We start from the raw sequence: 25,877 nt of genomic DNA on the forward strand, positions 1-25,877 counted from the left end.
CCCATTTTCCTACCAATCACATCTGCATATGGTGGTGCTTTTCCAGTTAGAAAACAAAACTGGTATTCTCTGTGCTGTCAACCAAATAAAACTTTTCAGGCAGTAAGGGTTGTTCCACTTTATGTGCCCGACAGAGTTGTGTTAACAAAGTATTTGGCCAGCACACAAAATCTCAAGGGATCTAGAATTTACAGTGGAACTTTGAAGTACTGTATCCTGAACTTGTAAAAAGTAGGGGGAACCTCAACTGTACTCAGGAAACAGAATCTCAAGTGTGTTTATAAAAAGCTGTGATCTCAGTGGACTCCCTGGGCCAGCAGACAGTGGGAGCAGCCCAGGGGCTCTAGGGAGAGACCCCTGCTGAGTCTCCCAGGCCCCCATGGGAAACTTTTTCCATGAAAGGCCTGGTGGATGGGGTGGGGGTAGTGGGGATGCTAAAGACTCATTTCCTGAGCTTGTTTCTGGTTGATAAGTTGATGACTCAGACAATCGTCTTGTTACTCATCTTGTTCAAGCTGCTAGGGAAGAAAGCATTCAAGACCTGATACTCATCTGAGGAATGGCAGAAAGTCTGGAGTGACTTTTCTCAAGGTTGGGGGACAAAGAGAATGAGAGGAAAATGAAACAGAGTGTAAACCAAAACTAAAATTCCAAGTCCCCCAACCATCGGAATGGACCCCCCCTCTCAGCCAAGGGCATTCCAAAGTAAACCTATGAAACTACTTCAGGCCATGAGAGGAAGGGGAGGGTTGGCCATGTCTCATTACCATTAACATCAACGTGGATCTCAAGACTGAAAGAACAGGCCGGGCGCTGTGGCTCTCACCTGTAATCCCAGCACTTTGGGAGGCCGAGGTGGGTGGATCACTTGAGGTCAGGAGTTTGAGACCAGCCTGGCCAACATGGTGAGACCCCATCTCTACTAAAAATACAAAAATTAGCTGGGCGTGGTGACGGGCGCCTGTAATCCTAGCTACTTGGGAGGCTGAGGCACGAGAATCGCTTAAACCCAGGGGATGGAGGTTGCACTGAGCTGAGATTGCACCACTGCACTCCAACCTGGGCAACAGAGCGAGACTCTATCTCAATTAAAACAACAACAACAACAACAACAACAAAACTTGACAGAACAGACTCTTTAAGTCTGACAAGAAACATCTACAATCTGTTCTTTCTGAAGCCGGCTACTTGGAGGCTTCATCTGCATGATTAAACCTTGGTCTCCACAAGCCCTTATCATAACCCAGAAATTCCTTTCTATCGGTTCCAGGTTTTCAGATAATAACTCAACCAATTGACAATCAGAAAATCTTTGAATCTGCCTATGACCTGGAAGCTCTCCCTCCTACACTCGGCTCCCAGTTGTCCCACCTTTCTGGACCAAACCAACATACATCTTACCTGTATCGATTGATGTCTTATGTCTCCCTAAGATCTATAAAACCAAGCTGTAGCCTGACCACCCTGGGCACATGACATCAGGACCTCCTGAGGCTGTGTCACAGGCATGTCCTTAACCTGGGCAAAATAAATTGTTAAATTGATTGAGACCTGTCTCAGATACTTTTTGGTTTACAAAAAGGAGAACTAAGAAGAAAGTACATTCTTGACCTTGGATTTGCATTCCATTCCCTTGCTTGATTAAATTGGTTTCTCTGTGTTCATTCAAATAAATGACCATTGTAGCCTCTCATATACTCAATAGGGTGGAGAGAGGGGAGGTGCTCACAGATGTCAAGACTCTCTGGGAAGAGATGACATGCAACCACGGGAGAACCCATGGGCTACTCAGAATGGAACTTGTTTGGGAAGGTGCTGTTTATTCAGCATCTTCCTGCACAGAGTCCGCGCCCCACTGCAGGGGCAGCTACTCCCAGGGCCTACACGGGTTCTGAGCATCCAGGACACACATCTCTGGACAAGGTCACTCGGGTGCAGTGAACAGTCCCTGGTCTCTGCTGGCTTTGAGATTTATTTTTTATTTTTTATTTTTAAGACAGAATCTCACTGTCGCCCGGCCTGGAGTGAAGTGGTGCAATCTCGGCTCACTGCAACCTCCGCCTCCCGGGTTCAAGTGATTCTCCTGCCTCAGCCTCCCGAGTAGCTGGGATTACAGATGCCTGCCACTGCGCCCAGCTAATTTTCTGTATTTTTAGTAAAGACGGGGTTTCACCATGTTGGCCAGGCTGGTCTCAAACTCCTGACCTTGTGATTCACCCACCTTGGCCTCCCAAAGTGCTGGGATTACAGGCATGAGCCACTGCTCCCAGCCTGGCTTTGAGATTTTGCTGGCTTATAGCCCCATCTCATTCACTGCCAAATAGACACTTGTTAGTCCAAGCAAGACTGCCAAATCTCCAAGAAGGGGAATTTACAAGTCAAGGGGGCAATGTCCATCTGACATGGTCTTCATCCTCATGTTCCTAGGGGCTACTAAGAACAACACTACTAATAATAGTGATAGCAATAACAATAATGGTGATGACAGCTTTCTTTGCTTATGAACTCTCTTCATGTCCCTTCCCAACATTTAACCCCATTCTCACAGGGCTGGAGAGGAAGACGAATGACCAGGGAGGGGCACTGAACTCGCAGTTAGGAAAAGGCAGACAAAGAAGGGAAAACAGAAAGGTCGTAATGAGCATGGAAGAGAGCTCGCACTCCTCTGTGTGCAGTCTCTTCTGTCGCGGTGTGAAACTGCATTGTTGAGTTTCATCACACCTGTTTCCTGGAGCAGCTCTTGGCTCCTGGCTGCCTTCCTCTCCCGAAATTCTACCACTGCAGGCTTTTAAAATCACTGCAGTCATCATACTCTTCAGGTCAAGAGCCCCATGGACACGTGAAGCACTTACTCACTAGTGTTACAAGCATTTAGTGAAAGCTGCCATCAGCCAAGCGCCCTGCAAGGGCTAAATAGGAGAGTCCTTGATTGTACAGGCTAGTGCAAAAGATGAGGACCCTGGTCAGTGGCACAGTGGGAGAAGCGGCTGGCAGTGGTCTGGACAGGCTGCTATGGGATAGAGAGGAAGAGCACCACACCTGCCTTGGTCAAGGGCTTGGCTGACATTAAAGACAATAAATCAGGCTGGGTGCGGTGGCTCACGCCTGTAATCCCAGCGCTCTGGGAAGCTGAGGCAGGCAGATCACCTGAGGCAAGGAGTTCGAGACCAGTCTGGCTAACACGGTGAAACCCCGTATCTACTAAAAACACAAAAATTAGCCAGGTGCAGTGGCACGTGCCTGTAATCCCAGCTACTTGGGAGGTTGAAGCAGGAGAATCACTTGAACCCGGGAGGCGGAGGTTGCAGTGAGCTGAGATGGCACCACTGCACTCCAGTCTGAGCAACAGAGCGAGACTGTGTCTAAAAAAAAGAAAAAACAAACAAAAAATGGCGATAAATCTGCAGTGTCTCCAATACACCCAGCCACAGCAGCCTAGGCGCAGTGGCTGAACTGACTTAAGACAAGAGCCTTGCAGGCTGAGAGTGCAGACGGATAGGAAGTCAAGAAATTCCAGGTATTGGTGAGGACGGTTGACTTTGTGCTTCCTGGGGTTAGGTTAGAGAGGACTTCAAGAAAAAGAAGGGATGGAGGAACCACAGGCTTAGCGATGACTCCGCACTTTGGAAACGAGGCCACGTGAGAGTCACAAGGGAAGGAGGTGGCGGTCAGATGCGGCCACAGGCATCAAGACCGGGAGCTTGTCAAGCCTTTGGGTGGCCTGATTTGGACCCTCCTCAACCTCAACTCCCCCATTTGCCTGACTGACCCTCCCCCTTATTATTCCTCCCTGCCTCCCGTTCAAATCTCACCCGTCCTTCAAGGCTGAGTGCAAATCCTCCCTCTCTCACTTTCCCCAGCTTTTCTAGCCCACCTGCATCTCTGCTTCCCGCTGCTAGTTATCACTAGTTATCACTCCTAGTGAATAAGTAGTAGTTATCACTCCTAGTGAATGGTAGTTATTCACTACTAATTTCAAGTATTCCCTTTTCCTGCCCAGTTACAGTGCAGACTCCTCCAGTGTGGAGACATTTTACTGTTCATGTGTCAAACACAGTGACAGGCACATAAGAGATGCTTAAGAAATATTTAACTATTGGTCCTGGCTATGCTACTAGTTAGTTGGATGCCTTGGACAAATTATCTAGTCTCTCTAACCCCCATATCTTCATGCATTCAATGGGGCTAATAGTACCAGCAGTGACATGCACCAGCTGGAAATGCAGAAAACTCCGAGGTGTGTTGTCCTGGATACCAAATGAAGGAAGTGTTTCAGGAAGGAGGGTGAGACCAACTGTGCCAAGTGCTATCAAGAAATGAAGCCTCAGGCCAGGCACGATGGCTCACGCCTGTAATCCCAGAACTTTGGGAGGCAGAGGTGGGCAGATCACTTGAGGCCAGGATTTCGAGACAAGCCTGGCCAACATGGTGAAACCCCGTCTTTACTAAAAATACAAAAATTAGCCTGGCGTGATGGCAAGCACCTGTAATCGCAGCTACTCAGGAGGCTGAGGTGGGAGGATTGCTTGAACCCGGGAGGTGGAGGCTGCAGTGAGCTGAGATGGAGCCACTGCACTCCAGCCTGGGCAACAGAGTGAGATCCTGTCCCAAACAACAACAACAACAACAACAACAACAACAACAACAACAACAACAACAATAGCCAAGCGTGGTGGTACACACCTGTAATCCCAGCTACTCAGGAGACTGAGGCACAAGAATCGCTTGAACCCAGGAGGCGGATGTTGCAGTGAGCAGAGATCGCGCCACTGCACTCCAGCCTGAATGACAGAGTGAGACTCTGTCTCAAAAAAAAAAAAAAAGGAAAAGAAAAAGAAATGAGGCCTCAGATGTAACAAAGGGAGGGTTGTTGCTGCTTTTACAAGAGCAGTTTGGGTGTTGTGGTGGGGAAAGAAGCTGACTGCAGTGGTTAGAGAGAGAATGAGACTCTGGAAGAATGCAGGAGCTTACTTTTTAGAGTCCAGTTCCAGATAGATTAGCTAGATAACAAAATCCATAGCCCATGGGTAGCATTTACAAAGCAACACGGTGATGAGGAAGGGTGAAGGGACACACCACCAACTTGTCGTCTTTGTGTGGAAGACAGCAGAGGAAAGGGGCAGAGCATCTCACAGTGTGGGAACAGGCAAGCCCCAGCACTAACAGGCACTCTAGAAGGCACTGCAGGCCAATGTAAAAACAGCAGCAAAACTGGGAGGGTTTTTCTTACTTCAAGTTAAAGACTAAACCAAGCGTGGTGGCTCACGCCTGTAATCCCAGCACTTTGGGAGGCCAAGGCGAGTGGATCACAAGGTCAGGAGATTGAGACCATCCTGGCCAACACGGTGAAACCCCGTCTCTACTAAAAATACAAAAAATTAGCTGGGCGTGGTGGCAGGCGCCTGTAGCCTCAGCTACTTGGGAGGCTGAGGCAGGAGAATGGCATGAACCCGGGAGGTGGAGCTTGCAGTGAGCCGAGATTCTGCCACTGCACTCCAGCCTGGGTGACAGAGCAAGACTCTGTCTCAAAAAAATAAAATAAAATAAAAAAATAAAGACTAAAGGGGCTGGAAGAGCTAGACCCTAGGAAATTGACCAGGCTGTCAGGGCATCACGCTGGGAAGACGGTGCTGAGAGTGGGATCAAACTTAAGCAGGATGGAGCCCAACACGGTGGCTCACACCTGTAATCCTAGCACTTTGGGAGGCTGAGGTGGGCAAATCAGTGAGGTTGGGAGTTCGAGACCAGCCTGGCCAACATGGTGAAACCCCATCTCTACTAAAAATACAAAATAAGCTGGGCGTGGTGGCACGCGCCTGTAGTCACAGCTACTTGGGAGGCTGAGGCAGGAGAATCGTTTGAACCTGGGAGGCGGAAGTTGCAGTGAGCTGAGATCGCATCATTGCACTCCAGCCTGGGTAACACTGTCTCAAGAAAACAAAAAACAAACAAACAAACAAACAAAAATGTAAGCAGAGACCAGGGAAGAGAAGGCCCAGATATAGGCGGGGGATGGGGAGAGAGTCAGGAAATCTCAAAAGCAAATTGTAATACTTTTTTTTTGTTTTGTTTTTTGAAGATGCAAGAGTGTTTTGTTCTGCTGAAAGCATATTTACTGGCAGTCTAAACACAAGAACCTGAACAACTGCTTTTGGAAAGCATAAATAACACACGATCATAATTTTGTAAGATACAGCTCTCAAGATATTTGAACCAATTGTCTGTTTTTCCTGATTGCAAAATGATTCATATGCCATACACTTTGACATAAAATTTCATTTACTAAAAAGATTTCTTCTAATTTACCTTACATTTTGCTATTTTTAAAACAATACTGGGCAAAAATTATGTGCTGTATAAGTGTTAGCTATTATTACTTTAGTATTATCTCTTCCACTAGATAAAAATTTCACTTTTTTAAACTATTGTTTGATGTTGTAGTTATCTATTCATATTATTTTAGGGAGGCATTCTTTAGTGAAGACACGTCAGAAAGGAAAAGGAAAAAACAGCTTACCTGAATTTTAAAATGAACCCAAATCCATAAACATCAACTAACTTCTGTACAGAGCATAGTAGCTAATTATCCAGCCTGCACTTTCTAATAGTAATAATATTACTAATAGTAATAATATCATCATAAATGTGCACGGTGCCCTCACTGGTCAAAGTTCTTTAACTAAAGTAACAGGAACCACTCTGACTTAACCTAAAGCCAAAGGAAGAATTTATTATGAAAATATAGTTATGTCATGTGAATCAAAAAAGGGACTGGAACCAGAAATAGACAACTGTCAGGAACTAAGAGCTCCTCTCTCCTTGTAACTCACTTGCTTTATTTTTCTCTTGGGAGACTGACTGTCCTCTGCTTCTCCACCCATATACCGAATAAAGCTACCTCTCTACTTCCAAATTACAAATACAGTTTTAGCTGTTATTTCGTTGCAATGAATAGAATTAGACTATCACCATTTTGCTCCCCCCATTAGAAATGAGTGGACCCAGGTAATAAGCATGAATTCCAACTAATAAATGAGAAAGTAATGATGAAATTAGAATATCACCATTTGTCACCCCCTAGAAATTAATGGATCTAGGCAGTAATCATCAATAGCTCCTAATATCACAAAAAGTGAGACAAGCAGACATGCACTCCCAATGAAGGATCACACCACCACCTATTGTCTTGCCCAAAGGATTGAACCTAAGTCTGATCAAGCCTCTGACAATTTGCAGGCAATTTAGAGGACAAAGGAGCGTGTAGTGCTGTACAATGAGTGTGCAATCAGCAAGATCCAGACTGTGGGAAACTACAGATCTAAAGGCATGTGTTCTACAACAGACCAAATGCAAGGAAAAGAAAGGGATGGAGAAGAAAACTACAGATAGGAAAATGAGCAGCAGCAAACCTACAATGACTAGGAATGCACTCAAGTGTGCTAAAACTATTAGAAATGCAAGGAAGAGATCATTACAAATGTCAGGTTAGTGGTTGCTTTTGAGGAGAGAGGGGAGGCTATGATTGGGGCAGGTGGGGCTCCTGGGGCTGCTGGAAAACTCTACTTCAAGATCTGAGTGGTAGTGACAACCAGGCTCACCTTAGAGTAACTCCTTGAACTACATGTTGCTTTCTTCAACTTTCTGCATCTATGTTTTATTTTTACAATATAAAGATAGGAAAAAAAAATGGAAGATGAGAGAGGAGGAAGTGGAGGCAGCAATTCCAGACAACCTCGATGAAGAGTTAAACTATAAAGGGAAGGAGGGGGAGGGGATGGCAGTGAGAGAGGGATGCAGGGTTGAGGGAAAGCTTCATTTTGTTTATTATTTTTAAATTTTTTTGGAGAAAGGGTCTAGCTCTGTCACCCCAGGCTGGAGTGCAGGGGCACGATCATAGCTCACTGCAGCCTTGAACTCCCAGGCTCAAGTGATGCTCTTGCCTTGGCCTTGTGAATAGCTGGAACTACAGGTGTGTGCTAATTTTTAAATGCCATGCCTCGAGGTTTTAAATTTTTTGATAGAGATGGGGTCTTGCTATGTTGTCCAGGGTGTTCTTAAACTCCTGGACCAGGTTTTACGTTTCTAGCCCGAGACATTTTATGCCTCTCTTTGATCCTCTAATAAACTCGCCTATGTTACAAAAACCTAGCCAGTTACATTCCCTCAGATGTTGTCCAGCCAAGGTCAGGGTCAGTGGCTATGGTGGCCAACCTCCGAGATGGCCCTCATTCTCCCCACCGCCTGCTCTTCCATACTTGGGTAGACCCCTGTCACACTGCAAGAGGGATGGCCCGAGACATGGTATCAACAGAAGCGATACTTGTCACTTCTAAGATTCGTTTATAAAAGATTGTGGCTTCCATCTTGGTCAGTCTCTCTTTCTCTCTCTCTCTCCTTTGACTTGCTGTGGAGAGAGCCAGCTGCTAGGTCTTGAAGACACTTAGCCATCCCTGTAGAGAGACCCATGTTGTGAGGAACTGAGGCCTGCCGACAACCACGCGGGTCCTTCAGCAGGGATCCTTCTTTGCCATCACAGAAGACCACAGCCCCGACTAATGTCTCAGCAACAACCTCATGAGAGTCCCTGGGTCCGGCAACCACCCAGGAAAGCTGCTTCTGAACTCCTGACCCACAGAAACTGTGAGAAAATAAATGTTTATTGTTTTAAGTGGCTAACTTTGGGGATGATCTGTTATGCAACAATAGAGAACTAATATGGTGGCTTTCTAACTTTCTAACCATGACCCACAGAAAGAAATACATTTTATTCAGCATCCCAGTACACCAGCCCATGCACACTTAGAGACACATACACATGTGCACACACACACGCACACATGCTGGCATGCACTCACCCATGCACATACACAAACATACATACAAGTATTGCTTCATGAAACAATACTTACTCCTACTACATATATTCTCCTCACTCTGATATTTTCTAGATTATTGTTTGCTATTTCAACATTCCATTTAAAAGGAAGTGAGAACAGCAAGCCACTAAACTAACTTTACAATCCATACACAGGGTGTGGAGCAGCGTGCAGAAGACAGAGAGGAACAAATCACAATTTCTTGTAGTTTGTCTGTCATCAGTTGACATTGCAGTAGCCGTGATCTTAACTGGCTCACCTTCAAAGCCAGTTAGTTTTCTTTTGGAAACTAGCCCCTTCTGTATACAGTAAGTACCAAATAAGTGCTGTATGATCCCTGTCCTTCACTATGATCGGCACCAGGAGACCAGATGACACTATGCATTATTTTTCTCCGTGTAATGTTTCATAAAGTATTTATTTATTTATTATTTAGAGATGGAGTCTTTCTCTGTCACCCAGGCTGGAGTGCAGTGGTGCAATCTTGACTTACTGTGACCTCCGCCTCCTGGGCTCAAGCTATTCTCCTGCCTCAACCTCCTGAGTAACTAGGATTACAGGCATGTGCCACCATGCCCAGCTAATTTTTTTTTTTTTTTTTTGAGACGGGGTTTTGCTCTTATTGCCCAGGCTGGAATGCAATGGCGTGATCTCGGATCACCGCAACCTCTGCCCCCCAGGTTCAAGTGATTCTCCTGCCTCAGGCTCCCAAGTAGCTGGGATTACAGGCATGCACCACCACACCCGGCTAATTTTGTATTTTTAGTATAGACGGGGTTTCTCCATGTTGGTCAGGCTGGTCTTGAACTCCCGACCTCAGGTGATCTACCCACTTTGGCCTCCCAAAATGCTAGGATTACAGGCATGAGCCACTGCGTCCAGTCTTCATAAAGTATTTTAGTCATACACAATTTAGAATAATATGATGAAAATATCTGTATTCATATTCTGACTGAAAAATAAAACATTAGAAACACAAATGCAGCTCTTGTGCTGCAGTCTGAATGTTTATGTCCCCTCCCAAATTCATATACTGAAATCCTAACTCCCAAGGTGATGGCATTGGGAGTGAGGCCACCAGGAGGTGACTAGGTCATGAAAGGGGGGCCCTAATGAATGGCCTTAGTGGTGCCCTTATAATAGCGTCCCCAAAGAGACCTCTTGCCCTTTCTACCATATAAGGACTTTGCAGAAAGATGTCTGGCCGTCTGTGAACTAGGAAGTGAGCCCTCGCCAGACACTCAACTTGTCAGCATGTCAATCTCAGATTTTCCAGCCTTCAGAACTATGAGAAACAAGTTTCTGTTGTTTATAAACTCCCAGTCTATGGTATTTTTCCAGAGAAGCCCCAAAGAGACTAAGACACACCATGTATCCCTCCTCAATCCCAATTCCCTCTCTCCCATTATAGAGGTAACCTCTGCCCTGAACTTTTCACTTCTCATCCACTATGCATGTTGTAGCTTTCTTATGTATGTACATAACGTAACACATGTAGGTACATTTTCACATAGGCTTATGTTTTATACACATGGGGCCATGCTATACATATCCTTTTATAATTTCTTTTGCTCAACATTACATTTTTGAGACTTACCCCTGAACTCTAGGTCGTTCATTTTAACTGCTTTATGTCATTTCATTGTATGGATTATACCAACAGTCATCTGTTTGTTCCTCTTGTTTGCAGTCATTTATATTTTTTTCTATTGCAAACAATACTCAATGAACATTCTTACACATTTCTAGTGCACACTCTCTCCAGTATATAACCAACTGTTAAACTTCTTAAGGGAACAAGATCCAATATCGAAACAATCCTGGCAAGCAGCCCTTACTGGTTTTAACTTTGTCCCATGTTTAGATTCCAGCCTACACGCCTGGATCTGTTTCTGTTTAGTCAACAGAGTTTTCAAGAGGGGACAAAAAGTCAGGTTAAAAAGACAAAAAAACAAAATTGGAAACATCTGCTTCTCTTTAAACTGGAGATGTGAAGCAAGCCTGAGGAAATAATGAATATTAGTCATTTTTAATAGTAGCTGGAACGTCTTGACTCAAATGATCATAAACTCTTCTCTATGTAATCTGCCCATTAAAATCTATGAGTAGTGGTATTTGTTCCCATAATTTCAGGAACAAAAGGTTGCCTTGCCTGAGTTTATTGAAGCCAGGAGTCAGCAACTTTTTCTGTCAAGAGCCCACGTAGTAGGCTATTTATACTTTTTTTTTTTTTTTTTTTTTTTTTGAGACAGAATCTCACTCTGTCACCCAGGCTGGGGTGTAGTGTGATGTTGGCTCACTGCAGCCTTGATCTCCCTGGCTCAATCTTCCCACCTCAGCCCCCCGAGGAGCTAGGACTACAGGTGTGACACACCACACCCAGCTAATTTTTGTATTTTTTGTAGAAATAGGGTCTAGCTATGTCGCCCAGGCTTGTCTCTCAAATTCCTGGACTCAAGTTATCTGTCCACCTCGACCTCCCAAAATGCTAGGATTACAGGTGAGAGCCATGGCACCCAGACTATTTATGCTTTTTAGGCTTTGCAGAGCTTACAGTCTCTGTCACAACTACTGAACTCGGCCTTTGTAACATGAAAGCAGCCATAGACTATACATAAGCATGGCTGTGTTCCAATAAAACTTTATTTACAAAAACAGACAGCCAGATTTGGCCCATGGGCCGTAGTTTGCTAAGCCCCATTTTAAGCAGAAGAAAATAATTTAGACTAACAATATGTGCTACTATACATCAAAATTTAAATCTTAATCTGATGTTTTCTCTTTTTTGATAGACAACTACTCTAAAAACTGGTCTTAGTGAGAGTGAAGATAAACAAATATTTTCAAATGCTGTTGTAGGAATGGAGCTGGTGCATTCATTTATTTCTTCAACAGCTATAAATAGCTGTGAGCCCCACCATACACTAAACACTCCACTGGGTGCTGGAAACATACAAAAAAATAAAGTATACCTGCACCACCCTCAATGAGCTCACAGGTCCTCAATGTGCTCACGGGCTAGTGAAGGGGATGGTTATTTAAACAGTTTTTAACTGCTTAAAAAGCGATGAGATGAAAATGTTTACTTCTCTCTAATGGAAAACATTTATAGTGGCATGAATATATCTGAACAACAACAGCAGCAGTAATTAAAAATAAATAACACAACTGGTTAACTCCAGTCTAAGGTGTCAAATATATTCTTTTTTTTTATTTTATTTTTGAGACAGTCCCACTCTGTCACCCAGGATGGACTATAGTGGCTCAGTTGCAGCTCACTGCAACCTCTGCCTCCCAGGTTCAAGCGATTCTCATGCCTCAGCCTCCGGAGTAGCTGGGATTACAGGCACATGCCACTACGCCTGACTAATTTTTGTATTTTTAGTAGAGAGGGGGTTTCGCCATGTTGGCCAGACTGATCTTGAACTCCTGACGTCAAGTGATCCACCTCAGCCTCCTAAAGTACTGGGATTACAGGCAATGTTCCCACGTGATGTTCTACTGTTTCAAAGAATGCTCTATGTTGCAGTCCATGCTCTGATCTCCCACCTCAACCACCCTTAGAACTCTCCATGGAGCCTCCTACTTTCCCACCTCACCTTCTCTCCCAGGGCCATGTGCTCTGGATTCATGGATAGGGCAATGGGCTACCAACTCCAGATGTCCCACCACCTTACCTCCGGGCATGCAACGGAAGCCGTCTCCCTGATAACCAGGTTTGCACTGGCATGTGAAAGAGCCTGGAGTGTTGTAGCAGAAGGCGTCAGGGTGACATCGGCTTGGCTGGCATTCATCCACATCTGTAAAACAGCCACCAGGCCCAGGGACAATGAGATTTCTTCTGGAATTCATAGTTTACCCAATAATTTAAGCCACTTACTCATATCTATGGGAACCTGCTTCTGATCTGGGAACGGTAATTCAAAACTCACTAAACATTAACTATCAAGTCACTAACTCCCCAATTTCTATCTGTTTCACTTACAAATGTGTTTCACTTTGGCAACAATGTTTTCATGAAAATGTTTTTGGCCAGGCACCGTGGCTCACACCTGTAATCCCAGCACTTTGGGAGGCAGAGGCGGGCAGATCACCTGAGGTCAGGAGTTCGAGACCAGCCTGGCCAACATGGTGAAACCCTGTTTCTACTAAAAATACAAAAAATTAGCTGGGTATGGAGATGCGCGCCTGTAATCCCAGCTTCTCTGGAGGCTGAGGCAGGAGAATTGCTTGAACCCGGGAGGCGGAGGTTGCAGTGAGCTGAGATCACACTGCTGCACTCCAGCCTGGGCAACAAGAGCGAAATGCCGTCTCGAAAAAAAAAAAAAAAAAAAAAAAGAAAGAAAAGAATGTTTTCATTAACCTTACAACAGAGGAAAAGATAGGATCTATTTGTATTATAAAATTATCCCTTCTGTCATAAATGAGAGCTTCAAAACTGTCTGAATGTTTACTAACAGATTATTAACTGCTTGACAGAAAACCCTCAGTGAAAAGAAAACATTCACATGTTCAGTAATAAAGACAAAGTATCTCAGAAATTCTGTCTTAGTTGGGACTTCTTAGAAATACTCTATGGTATAATGTCAAGTAATTGTACAAACCAAGAGACTCGGGGTACTCTATTGATGGGCTATCTTACCTAAAATTACCTGTAAGAGCACCCTGGCAGCCAAGAAGCTCAAGTCTGAAGGATTCTATTGAGTCATTTATTCTTTGACTCCGCAGTCATTTATTCAATCAGAGAACTTTGCTTTTTTGAAGGAGAAGGTTAGAAAAAGCCAGTTGAATGACTATATATTAATATATCTTATTAAATAAAAGGATAGACTTTAAGCTCCATGCATGTCCTCCACGTAAAAGGACAGTTTGTCTCTTCATGAAAGACAGAAAATATCCCCGGTTCCTAGCAGAGAGCAGGTGTCTAATTGTCACCTGAATGAACTAGTCACCTAGAACAAAACAGTCACCAATGAGAATGGCCCCCAAAAGAAAATACATAGCTCAGACTACTAGACAGATAAAAAAAAGCAACGCATTTACTCAGTGGAGATGACAGAAGAATTCTTTCTTCTATTTGGGAGTGAGTTGGTGATTGGCACATGACAGGTACCACCTAGGAAGCTTTCTCAGGTTACACACAGGGGAAGATCAGAGCAACCACACACCTTGGCAGGCTTGGCCATCCCCAGAAAAGCCTGGCAAACAGGAACAGGTGTAGGAGGAGCCTCCTGTGTAGATACACCGGGCCCGCTGGGGTATGTCGCAGTTATGAAGGCCAGTTTCACAGTAGTTGATGGGGCGCTGGTCCATGACAGCTTCAGAACAAAAGGTTGATGCTCAGTCTTAGGAAGTAAGTCCCCTGAGCAGGCCACATGCCCCTCCCAGCTCTATAAAGAGGGACCATGCCTGGACCTTAGACCTCTGGGCATGTCCACAGCTTCACCCGCACCCCACTCCTCACTGGGCTGGTACCACTGCCTTCACCATTTCCTCCCACCTGGGTTCTGCCTCTGATGGGTCTTGGCTGACTGACACCACGATTTGTCATTCCGCCTGGCTTGACTTTGGACCCCCAGTTTCACTCTGGGGGTCTGTCCCAGGCCACTCTCCAAACTAGATCCCCATCATGGGTCCCCAGGACCCAACTTTCCCTTCATCTGGATGCAGATGCCACACTTCTGATGGCAACTCTGTTGAGATTGCTTGGAGGAAAGGAGCTGAGACCTCCACGTGGTGTCTTCAGCCTTGGCCCACCCTGTACAGGTGGAACATTCACTACAAATGCCCAAGTCAGTCACCCACTTGCCACCAAGGAAAGACAAATAAATGTTTCTAAGGCAGGGACATAGATATGGTTGGAAGACTGTGAGCTTTTGGAATAGGCAGCCTTGGTATATACCAGGTACCATGGGTCAACCACATGGCCTTAGATAAACTGCCTTATGTTCTTCCCCCCACCCCCCCAACTCTCTCTCTCTCTCTCTTTCTCTGTCTGTCTGCACTTAAGGTAGGACAAACTGAAATCAATCTTAGGAAGACTCACGGAGGAGAAACATGAGTCCTCCTTCATCTGGGATAATCCAACTACCCAAAGCCTGCTGGGAGGGAATGATTTGTGTTCTGACATTGTGAGGACGGGACTCTGTCCTGGCTCTGAGTTCTTTTAGAAAATCAGAAGCAAAATGCAATGGTGCCTTAGGAACCCCAGAGTAACTGAACCAGCTGAAAATCACCCTGTAGACCTCAACCTTTGCCTTCCATCTTGAGGCAACAGCACAAGATGGGGCATTATCAGCTAGCCTCTGTGACACTCACCTACTCTTCAGCCCTCCTTCCATGAGTTCTATCATCAGGACCCTTAAGAGAATCACAGTCCCATCTACTGGCCTCTCTGTGCTTGGCATACTGGAAGTTAACTGCTACAGCTTTTCGCCTAAGCCTGGGGCCTGCTCTTGCCTCCAGAGAAGAGCTGATGCGTGCCATCATGCCCTGCACCAAGATGCCCAGGGGAGGTGAAGTAGGACCTCAAGTTCACCACACTCCATATGCCAGCCCAGTGTCACAGGGCTCTGTCCATTCAGAGGGGTGTGTACGTCTTCACATCAAGGTGACTTATGGGCAAGCTGAAGCCCACCTTTCCTTCACAAAAACATGTTTTGCACATTTCAATTAACTGCAAAAGTTGGTTCCCAGTGGAAAAGAGAGTCATGAGTTTACAGAAAATGCCAAAGATGGAAGTCCACAAACATCCCTTCCCCGATAATGGATACCAGTCCTCATGAAAAGAGAATTCCCCCTGGCCAGCCCACATGCCCTGCCTGCGCCCCCAGCCCCTCGCAGTTGGCAGAGCACACATTGCCCCCTTTATTTCTTCACTTTGTCCCATTCTGACCTGCAGGGTAACCTTCCCAGCACAGGCTTCCGACCTAGAACACTGTTTCAACAAGGAATTCCAAGAGACATGGAATGACCACTCAATTACTCAGTGACAAGCCAGAGTTATTTCTTTGAATGCGTGCAGGCAGACTTGGTTCACAGTGAGCCTTCTCTCTAAACAGTGAGTCTCAAAGGAGCCAATTAAAAGGGGTGAAAATGTTTTCCCTCAAATATGTAGGCCAGGCGTGGTGGCTTACACCTGTAATCTCAGCACTTTGGGAGGCCAAGGCAGGCAGATCACCTGAGGCCAGGAGTTCGAGACCAGCCTGGCCAACATGGTGAAACCCTGTCTCTACTAAAAATACAAAAATTAGCTGGGAGTGGTGGCGCATGCCTATAATTCCAGCTACTCGGGAGGCTGAGGCAGGAGAATCGCTTGAACCCAGGAGACAGAGGTTGCAGTGAGCCAAGATCGTGCCATTGCACTCCAGCCTGGGCGACAAGAGCAAAACTCTGTCTCCAAAAAAAAAAAAAAAAAAAAAGGGAGGCTAAAGGTCAGGGGAGAGGACAAGAACCTGCCCGCAGCTGGCCTGTGTCCTCCTTGACAGCTCCTGAGGCACCTCCAAGAGCTCCATGGGTCACAGGAAACCCATGATCCAGTCTAATCACCTCATTTTACAGATGAGGAACTGAGCCCCAGAGAGGCTGTCCTCCTCAAAAGTAAATGTCTGAAGCAGACATTTGCCCAGCACCTGTCTTCTACCCCACCCTACCCTACCCCTTCAGTGAGTGTGGACATCAGGAATGACTGGATCCAGAAACCCAGGTCACCATGCTCCACACAGGTGTCCCAGGGTGGATCTCAGTTACTGTGCACATCATCACCCACGGGATCAAGTATCCACGGCCCAAGCTTGAGCTGAAGTGTAATGTAAATGGTATGGCCGTTAAAATTAAACTTTTGAATCTCCTTAGCCTCAAAAAGCAAAGAAAGAAATCAGGCCAAATACACAGAAACTGATGTTCTCTACTGAGGAAAAAAAAAAAAGAAGTAACTTTAGCAGAGTGAAAATCTCAACTGTGCAGAGGGGACTGGCCTCCCTGAGCTCACAGATGTTTGGGTCACACTCAAAATATGAGAACTGCCTGTTCCCTCCCACCCTCAAGACACCACCTCACCCCAGGACCTTGGCTGCCTTACCCAAGCTTTGAGACAGAGAAAAAAGAAAACATTCTAAGGTTTAGTGAACAGTGAGGAAGAGGCAAGAAGATGGTTTGCTGACATGGTACATGGTCAAAGTGCAGCAGGAGGAAAAAGAGGAAGAATTTAAACAATCTGGCTGTTTGTGGCTGGCCCATCCTCATCATCACCAAAATCATCATTCAGCAACAGCATAATTAGCCTAATTAATAGCCGCAACTTACTTCAATAAGGCTAAGAAATTATGCTGCTGCTCGTGGTTGGTAAAATTAAAATCCATAAATAGAATGACCCCAGTTGGAATTTTAGGTGTAACTCAGGTAGAATTCAATCTAAGATAGGTAGTGATACAAAAGTACCTATAAGGTGGGCCCTCAATATGAACCCCAAGGCTACTAATTACTGGAAGAAACATGTCTAATAGCTTTACAGTTATTAAAAGCATAATGAAAATGATTAAAAGAAGTTTATAAGAGGCAAATGCAACGCAAAAGCTGGCAACAGGTGAGGCGATGGTATTACCAGTGTAGGCAATAATGTTGCTTACTCACTATACTTGTGACTCTCCAGAGAGTTGGAGGGCAGGGGCTAAGTCTGATTCATCTTTATAAATTGCCCTTCCCGGCACCTTCCAACTTGACCAGACTCATTTTACCTGGGACCAGAACTTTTGCACAAGAGCTAATGCACACCATGTGAATAATGTTTTGAAAAGTTACCTGGAGAACTTACCCACACACGTTCCCTCATCTGAAAACTGGTAGCCCTCCACACACTCGCAGCGGAAGGTTCCTGGGTGATTATTGCAGATTGCATGGCTCCCACACACTGAGGGTTGTTCTGAACATTCATCAATATCTGCGGCAAAATTTTTTTTAATGCAGGCTTTTTTTAAACCTCTTCAAACATTACTGACTATAATAAAATAGCATTTTCACCTAAGAATAGATCAATCTTAAAACAAAATGTTCTTTTTTATTTCTGAGATGGAGTCTTGCTCTGTCACCCAGAGCTGGGGTGCAATGGCACGATCTCGGTTCACTGCAACCTCTGCCTCCAGGGTTCAAGTGATTCTCCTGCCTCAGCCTCCCCAGTAGCTGGGATTACAGGTGTGCGCCACCACGCCTGGCCAATTTTTGTATTTTTAGTAGAGACGAGGTTTCGGCACGTTGGCCAGGCTGGTCTCAAACTCCTGACCTCATGATCCACCCGCCTCGGCCTCCCAAAGTGCTGAGATTACAGGCGTGAGCCACTGCCCCTAGCCTAAAATAAATTTTCTATGTGTCAAAAATAGTGTTAAACACAATTTTTGTCTGTGCATAACTGGAGAGAGTGATCCCCACGCCCTTCTCCTAAGGAAATGCATGCTTCCCCCACCTCTCCTGGAGTTAATTGCTCAGCCTGGGGCCGCTGAACATGAGTCTGTCCCGTTAGATTGCCAAATACATGTTACAAGGACACAGAGACACATCTCTGGACTCTGAATACTGACAGTCTCTGAATATTAAATATACTTTCAAATACTAAGCTTGGGAGTATATTGAAATATGCTATTATTTGAAAATATTATTTTCTCCATTACTGTTACAGAGGAAAGTTGGACAATTTACAGCTTAATTGTGAATTTTCGAATATCATGTAGGGCTTAATGGACTAAAAGGGAAGTCATTCACTCACGAGATTGTAAATGAACAAAAAGAGTGATGTCCTTTTACATGACAATACTACAGCCACCATCATGGGCTAATGTGGAGCAAACAAACATAGGCTTTGGAGTTGGACATAGCTAGGTTCAAATCCTGCTTCCTTTAGTTACTAACTTGTTGGTCTTGGGCAAGTTATCCAACTACTCAGCCTCAGTTTCCCCTTTGGTAAATAAGTATACTACTACTCATCTTGAGGGTACTTCTGCAGATTACGGAAAATGGATGGAGGCCAGAGAAGCACCCAGCAATGTTCCAGACACCCAGCTATGATTATACTAACTAGAGATTCATCCAACACCGCAGCCATGGTGATGAACTCGGCTAACTCTGGGAACACGCCCCTCAGATGGCCGCCAGGCTTTGGGGGCCAGGCTATGGCTACCATTTGTGTAAGGCTGGTGGGCCCAGGCAAGAAACTGAGCTAACCTGTCATTCCCCCTGATTATGTGGCCACTGATGGGTTGAAATGAACAGTTACACAAGGTCCTTCCCACGTCAACCTCATACTCAGAGTGTAGACAGCTACTTCTGGCATTTCTAAAACCCTGAAATGTGCAGGAGGAGGGCCTCCCAAAGTGCTGGGATTACAGGCGTGAGCCACAGCCCCTAGCCTAAAACAAATTTAGACATGTTTTAGACCTAAAACAAATAAGACACGTTTCTCATAGTGGCCGAGACCACACAACTCTTCTCCCCCTCATAAATCTCTTCCCCAATGCCTTCATATGAATCTTTGACACGTGGGAGTCAAAGCCTCCTATGTCCACCTTCAATGTCCAGTCTAGCCAGGCCTTTGCTGGTGAGACAAATGTCCTACTGGCCTATTGCTCAACGTTGCACAAGACAAGCATTGTTGCCACATCAGCCCCATAGTTTGTCCTGTACCCAGGCAAATACCCAAACCAAATGCTATTCAACTTTTAGAGATTATACTGATATGTGTGTGTTCTGTGACGTGTTTAAGACACAAGGTCTCAGGACTGAACCAGGCACAGCTGGAAGGTTCTGGAACAAAGCCCCTCCCAAAGCAGGCTGTTATGCAAGCTGGAGCTGGGGATGCTATGGGGGAGGAGTGCACCCAGCACGTTTGGACTTCACAGCTCCATCCATCAGCTGCCGCTGCAACATGGGAGAAAAAAGGGGCTTCCTGTGTCCACTGCCTCTGCGCTGCAACTCTCAGGTGACACTCCCAGCACAGATGTCTGGAAACATTGTACACATTGCAGGGCTCAGTGACTTAGACTGCATTGCCAAAGCACGAGAGCACAGAGCAGCAGTTTTCAATCAAGAAGACAGAGCAAAATCACAGGGGATCTTCTTCAAGCTCTGTTCCTCCCTGGGAACATTTACGCAAGGGGAAGCAGTGTTTTGAAAAAAGCTTCTATGTGATCAGGCTCTTCTCTCTCGCCCTACCTGAAAAGCTACTGACAAATAGGACCTCAGGGCTGCTGGGATGACGGAGGGAATGGTTCCCTAGCACAACCTCCGCCTCCATGCCGGCTTACACATACACGCCAGACTAGACAACACCCTTTCTTAAGGGACAAGACCCTAGCAATTTCCGATCTAATGGTCCACGGTCTTTGCAGTTTGGAAATTCTTCCTAATGTATAATTTAAATCTTCTCTTCTAGGACCAGGCACGGTGGCTCAGGCATGTAACCCCAGCAGTCTGGGAGGCTGAGGCAGGCAGATCACCTGAGGTTAGGAGTTCGAGACCAGCCTGACCAACATGGTGAAACCCCATCTCTACTAAAAATACAAAAATTAGCCAGGCGGCATGTGCCTGTAATCCCAGCAACCCGGGAGGCTGAGGAGAGAATTGCTTGAACCCAGGGGGTGGAGGTTGTAATGAGCCGAAATTGCGCCGTTGCACTCCTGCCTGGGTGACAGAGCAAGATTCTGTCTTAAAAGAAAAAAAAATCTTCTTTTCTATAAATTGAAGCCAGGTCCTTAACCCTTTTTTCCGTGGAAATTGTAAACTGGCAATAACTGTCTCTCATAACATACCACGGTATCTGCTAGAAAACGATGATTCTTATTATTTAACATCTGGTCAACCTCTTCTCTGGAAAGAGATTTCCTTTCACAGGATCACTTTCTAACTCAGTAGGAAAATCCTGGATCATTCTTGTCATTGCTGCTCCTTTTCGACTTTTTTCAGTGGCTACTTTTCACATATTTTCAACAACTCTAAGTTTCTCCAATTTTTCCCTTTTATAAAGGCCAGGCTCTTAGAGGAGAAGAGTCTCATTACCAATTTGCTAAATGCCTTCTACATACTCAGCGATTACTCAATGAGAGATGAGCCAAAACTATCTCTATGGGCTCTAAATTGAGAAACAGTGGGAGCCATCCTGCCATGGACACAGAGCTCTGTGAAATCCTCTCCAAATTACTGTGGAGGTTCACTGTGCGACGTCTCACCAAAACCACCCTTGTTTGGGGTGTCATATACCATTATATCAGCGCTGCACACACTGAGTCACAAAGGCTCATCCTCATTCTCCTCTAACGCACTTCCCAAGTCAAAATAACACATGAAGTGATCTGCTTAATGCAATTTCCTATTTTAAGCCTCATGTCTCGATGCATTAACACTTCAAGGCATGTTCTAGTGACCCAGAACAATAAGTGTCCTGACTAGGAATACCCGCATTCCATGGAGGTAATAAGTCAGAACAACCACTCACCACAGGACAAAAGCAAGTCTACATGTGACCACCTGTCTTCCTGGACAAGGATATCGGGGGATTTTCTAGGATGGTGCAGATTACATAAAGGATGGCTGGTTGTGCTTTCTGAAGTGAAGCACTCCCACCGTGGCAAGCTCAGGCACCAAGAGCAGAATTAGCCACGAGGTCACAGTTCAACAGCAGCAGACTGGGTTACTTCCACACTTTATTACTATCCAGGAGGCTTACGAAGTTGAAGCACGGCTGCTTAATGAGGAGGCGTGGATCGGCAAAGGAGTCCCATCCCCACACGCCAGCCGTCTCACAGCCTGGGAGGGCTCCCGTTCACACATACACACAGCATCATGCTGCTTTGAACTGGCCGGGGCCAATTCAGCCATTCAAGGCTGTCAGGCTCTTTGCAGGAAATACTGGGAAACGGATGATTGTAGGTGAGTAGGCACTATGTCCCCTTCCTAGTGATACATTACCAGGAAGGTGAGTCTCAGACTGAATTCTACCACATATACAAAGCTATCAGCAAGCTGGCCAAACATACAGCCTGCACTATGCGCACAAGTTCCTGCCCACCAGTATTTCAGACACCCTGACAGGCACCTTGCATGAAAGGTTCACTATGAAGCCAACACCGCAAGGCCCTGACAGCAGGATCTTCTAACCTTCGTGTTACATCAGCACGCCAAATCTGCCATTAGCTGCGGCTGCTGGATTCCAGACCTCAGGCATGATTCCCAAATTCTGAGACTGCTGGGCTTGCCAGATTCTTATACCTCGGTCAAGCAGGGGTAGAGGGAGCTGTTCATTTTTCTGGCCAACTATATGTGAACACACTGTTCATCCCACCAGAGAAGCTTACTGCTAGCATTCCTCGTGCTCATTAGTGAGCCCTCTCACTAATTGCAGACTTAAATAGCACTGCTTGAAACACTTGGCATTCTTGCCCTCAGTAGTGGACTGACTTCCCCTTGGCAGTAGATTACAATTTAGTAACAAACAAATATCAAGCTGCCTACATGAAAGTATTTGAACTTAAGTTATAAATAATAAAATAACTGCAACTAGAAGATGGAGCAATACGGATACTTGAGTCAGAGACTTGTGTTCAAATACCGTTTGTCATGGCTCACTTTAATGAGCCTCAGTTTTCTCGTCTACAAGAAAAGAGGGTTGTGAGGTCAAGGCAAGTGGATCGCTTGAGCCCAGGAGTTTGAGACCAGCCTGGGCAACATGGAAAAACCCCATCTCTTCAAAAAATACAAAATTAGCCAGGCATGGTGGCACACCTGTAGTCCCAGCTATTTGGGAGGCTGAGGTGGGAGGATCACCTGAGCCCAGGAGGTTGAGGCTGGAGTGAGCCAACATCGTGCCACTGCACTTCAGCCTGGGCAACAGAGTGAGACCCTGTCTCAAAAACAATACAAATAAAATAAAATAAATAAATAAATAGAAGAATGAAACTCACACCCATTAGGATGGCCCTTATTTTTTTTTTGGAGAGAGAGTCTCACTCTGTCACCCAGGCTGGAGTGCAGTGGGGTGTGATCTCGGCTCACTGAAATCTCTGCCTCCCAGGCTCAAGCAATTCTCCTGCCTCAGCCTCCCAAGTAGCTGGGACTACAGACACCTGCCACCACGCTCGGCTAATTGTTGCATTTTAGTAGAGACGGGGTTTTACCATGTTGGCCAGGCTGGTCTCAAACTCCTGACCTCATGATCCATCCACCTCGGCCTCCCAAAGTGCTGGGATTACAGGTGTGAGCCACCACGCCTGGCCTCCTATTTTAAAAAACACAGAAAACAAGTGTTTTCAAGGAGATGGAGAAATTGAAATGCTTGTGCACTGTAGGTGGGAACATAAAATGTTGCAGCCACTGTGGAAAACATCGTGGTGGTTCCTCAAAAAATTAAAGATGGAAAGGCTAGGCATGGCAGCTCACGCCTGTAATCCCAGCACTTTGGGAGGCCGAGGCAGGCGGATCACTTGAGGTCAGGAGTTCCAGACCAGCCTGGCCAACATGGTGAAAGCCCTCTTTACTAAAAATACAAAAATTAGCCTGGCATGGTGGTAAGCACCTGTAGTCCCAGCTACTCAAGAGACAAGTAGGAGAATCACTTGAGCCCAGGAGGCAGAGGCTGCAGTGAGCCAAGATCACACCACTGCACTCCAGCCTGAGTGACAGAGCAAGACGCCATCTCAAAAAGAAAAAAAAAATTAAAGATAGAATTATCATATGATTCAGCAATCCCACTTTTGAATATATACCCAAAAGAACAGAAAGCAGGAACTTCAATAGATATTTGCACACCCACGTTCATAACAGCATTATTTGCAATAGCCAGAAGGTGGAAGCAACCCATGCGTCCACTGATGGATGGATAAACAAAATGTGATATGTACATGCAATGGAATATTATCTAACCTTAAAAAGGAAAAAAAATTCTGACACATGTGACAACATAGGTGAGGCTTGAGGACACTGTGCTATATGAAATAAGCCAATTACAGAAGAACAAATACAATATGATTCCACATATGCAATCGTTAGAATAATCAAATGCATACAGACAGGAAGTGGAATGGTGATTGCCAACGCCTGAAGGAAGGGGGAAATGGGAGCTGTTGTTTAATGGGTACAGAGTTCGTTTTGCAAGATGGAGAGTTCTGGAGATGGGCAGTGGTGATGGTTACACAATAAAATGAATGCATGCAATGCCACTGAACCGTACACTTAAAAAGTGTTAAAATGGTATATTTTATGTTATGTATATTTTACTGCAATCAAACAATTTAAAAAAAAAATTTTTTTTTTTTTAAATCCATCTCGTTAGGTTGTTGGAGAATTAAATGAGATGATGTTTGTGAAGCACTTAGTTCAAACAGCGCCTGGGTAAATTATAGCTATCGTTATATTACTGGTGTTATCATTAACAGCTCTGACTTACACCTCCCTTTAAACCTGTGCATTCTTAAGATGGAGTGGAGTGTGGCCTTAGGAATCCTACTCTGCTGCTTAATCAGACGAAAGAATGGGCCAGTACTCCCGAGTTTACCCATGGGAACAGTGAATGTGAAGCATAAATAATTCAGGCCTGGCATGTCCACCAGTATTTATCTCATCCGTGCTTCCTTGCTGCACCCAGTTCTCTGGTTTACAGAATCTGGATGCCTCCTCCTCGCCTGATTTCCCAGCCCCAACAAGTCAGAATCAAAGGCTGTACCATAGCAGGTCCGCCCGTCTCCTCGGAAGCCAATGGAGCACTCGCAGGTGAACTGTGTCCTGGGACCAGGGCGACAGGCCGCGTTGGTGTCACACCCATGAGTGCCGATGTAGCAGGGATTCTGAAGAGCATCAGGGGAGCCTTCTGTGAGGACAGAGACATTAGAACCAAGTGAGTCTTCAGGAGCTCTTGCAGGTTTCCTCCTTCCACAGAAAGTCAACCACAACTGGTGAGCAAGAAGGTGATCACAGAAGAGCAGAGTGGAATGGGACACCAGCCCATTCCTGTGTTGCCCTGGGGCAGGATCAGCATGGCCCCCTCCCTGTTTTTGTAAATAAAGTTTTATTAGCAACCAGCAACATCCATTTGTTTATGTATGGTCTGTGGCTGCATTTGTGCTACCACGGCAGAGCTGACATGTCGTGATAGAGACTGTATAGCCAGCAAAACCTAAAATATCTACTATGTGGTCCTTCACCAAAAATGCACTGACTCCTGATGCCTGGAGCCACAGTTGCTATAGGAGGGAGAACGCCTACCTTCTTTCTGCTTCATAAAGTTAAAGTGAGGACAAATTAATTAGCTGGAGAAATGATTTGGATATGGAGGAAGAATCAAAGACAACTGAAAAAAGGGAAAGATTTTAAGGCCCAGACCAGACCCCAATTACACAGGACCCCGAGGCTTAAAGATATGGACAAACGTGAAGTCTGACACTGGTATGTCACAAAAGCTCCCTAAACCTCCGCTCCTTCCCGACAGCTGGGAACGCCCACAGACCAGACCACAGTACCAGTGATGTGCAGTCACAGGGCAAGCATTTCTTTTAGGCTGCCTCCCTAATTTTATTTTATTTCCTCAGGCACTAACCACACAATTTCTTTTTCTTTTTTTTTTGAGACAGCCCTGCTCTGTTGCCCAGGCTGGAGGGCAGTGATGTGATCTTGGTTCACTGCAACCTCCGCCTCCCAGGTTCAAGCGATTTTCCTGCTTCAGCCTCCCGGAGTAGCTGGGATTACAGCCACACACCACCACGCCTGGCTAAATTTTGTGTTTTTAGTGGAGACAGGGTTTCTCCATGTTGGCCAAGCTGGTCTCAAAGTCCTGGCCTCAGGTGATCTACCCACCTTGGCCTCCCAAAGTGGTGGGATTACAGGCATGAGCCACCATGCTCAGCCCTACAATTTCTTTTTGCCATTGCGCCTGGCCCTACAATTTCTTTCTTTCTTTCTTTCTTTCTTTCTTTCTTTCTTTCTTTCTTTCTTTCTTTCTTTCTTTCTTTCTTTCTCTTTCTCTCTCTC

At 45.5% G+C, this 25,877-nt stretch overlaps 1 protein-coding gene across 1 annotated transcript in view; it reads right to left on the reverse strand.

Annotated features, from left to right (window-relative positions):
- NID1 (nidogen 1) overlaps nucleotides 1-25,877 on the reverse strand; it is an 88,342-nt gene that overhangs the window by 23,431 nt on the left and 39,034 nt on the right. Inside the window, exons 9-12 of the mRNA XM_032136852.2 lie at nucleotides 24,577-24,720; nucleotides 17,689-17,814; nucleotides 14,045-14,194; nucleotides 12,554-12,676 (exon numbers count right to left, since the gene is read on the reverse strand). Of these exons, the coding sequence (XP_031992743.1) occupies nucleotides 12,554-12,676; nucleotides 14,045-14,194; nucleotides 17,689-17,814; nucleotides 24,577-24,720 (543 nt within the window). The remainder of the gene's footprint in view (nucleotides 1-12,553; nucleotides 12,677-14,044; nucleotides 14,195-17,688; nucleotides 17,815-24,576; nucleotides 24,721-25,877) is intronic.

The sequence above is a fragment of the Hylobates moloch genome, unplaced genomic scaffold (assembly GCF_009828535.3).
Source record: "Hylobates moloch isolate HMO894 unplaced genomic scaffold, HMol_V3 SCAFFOLD_18, whole genome shotgun sequence".
In the NCBI taxonomy this organism is placed as follows: Eukaryota; Metazoa; Chordata; class Mammalia; order Primates; family Hylobatidae; genus Hylobates; species Hylobates moloch.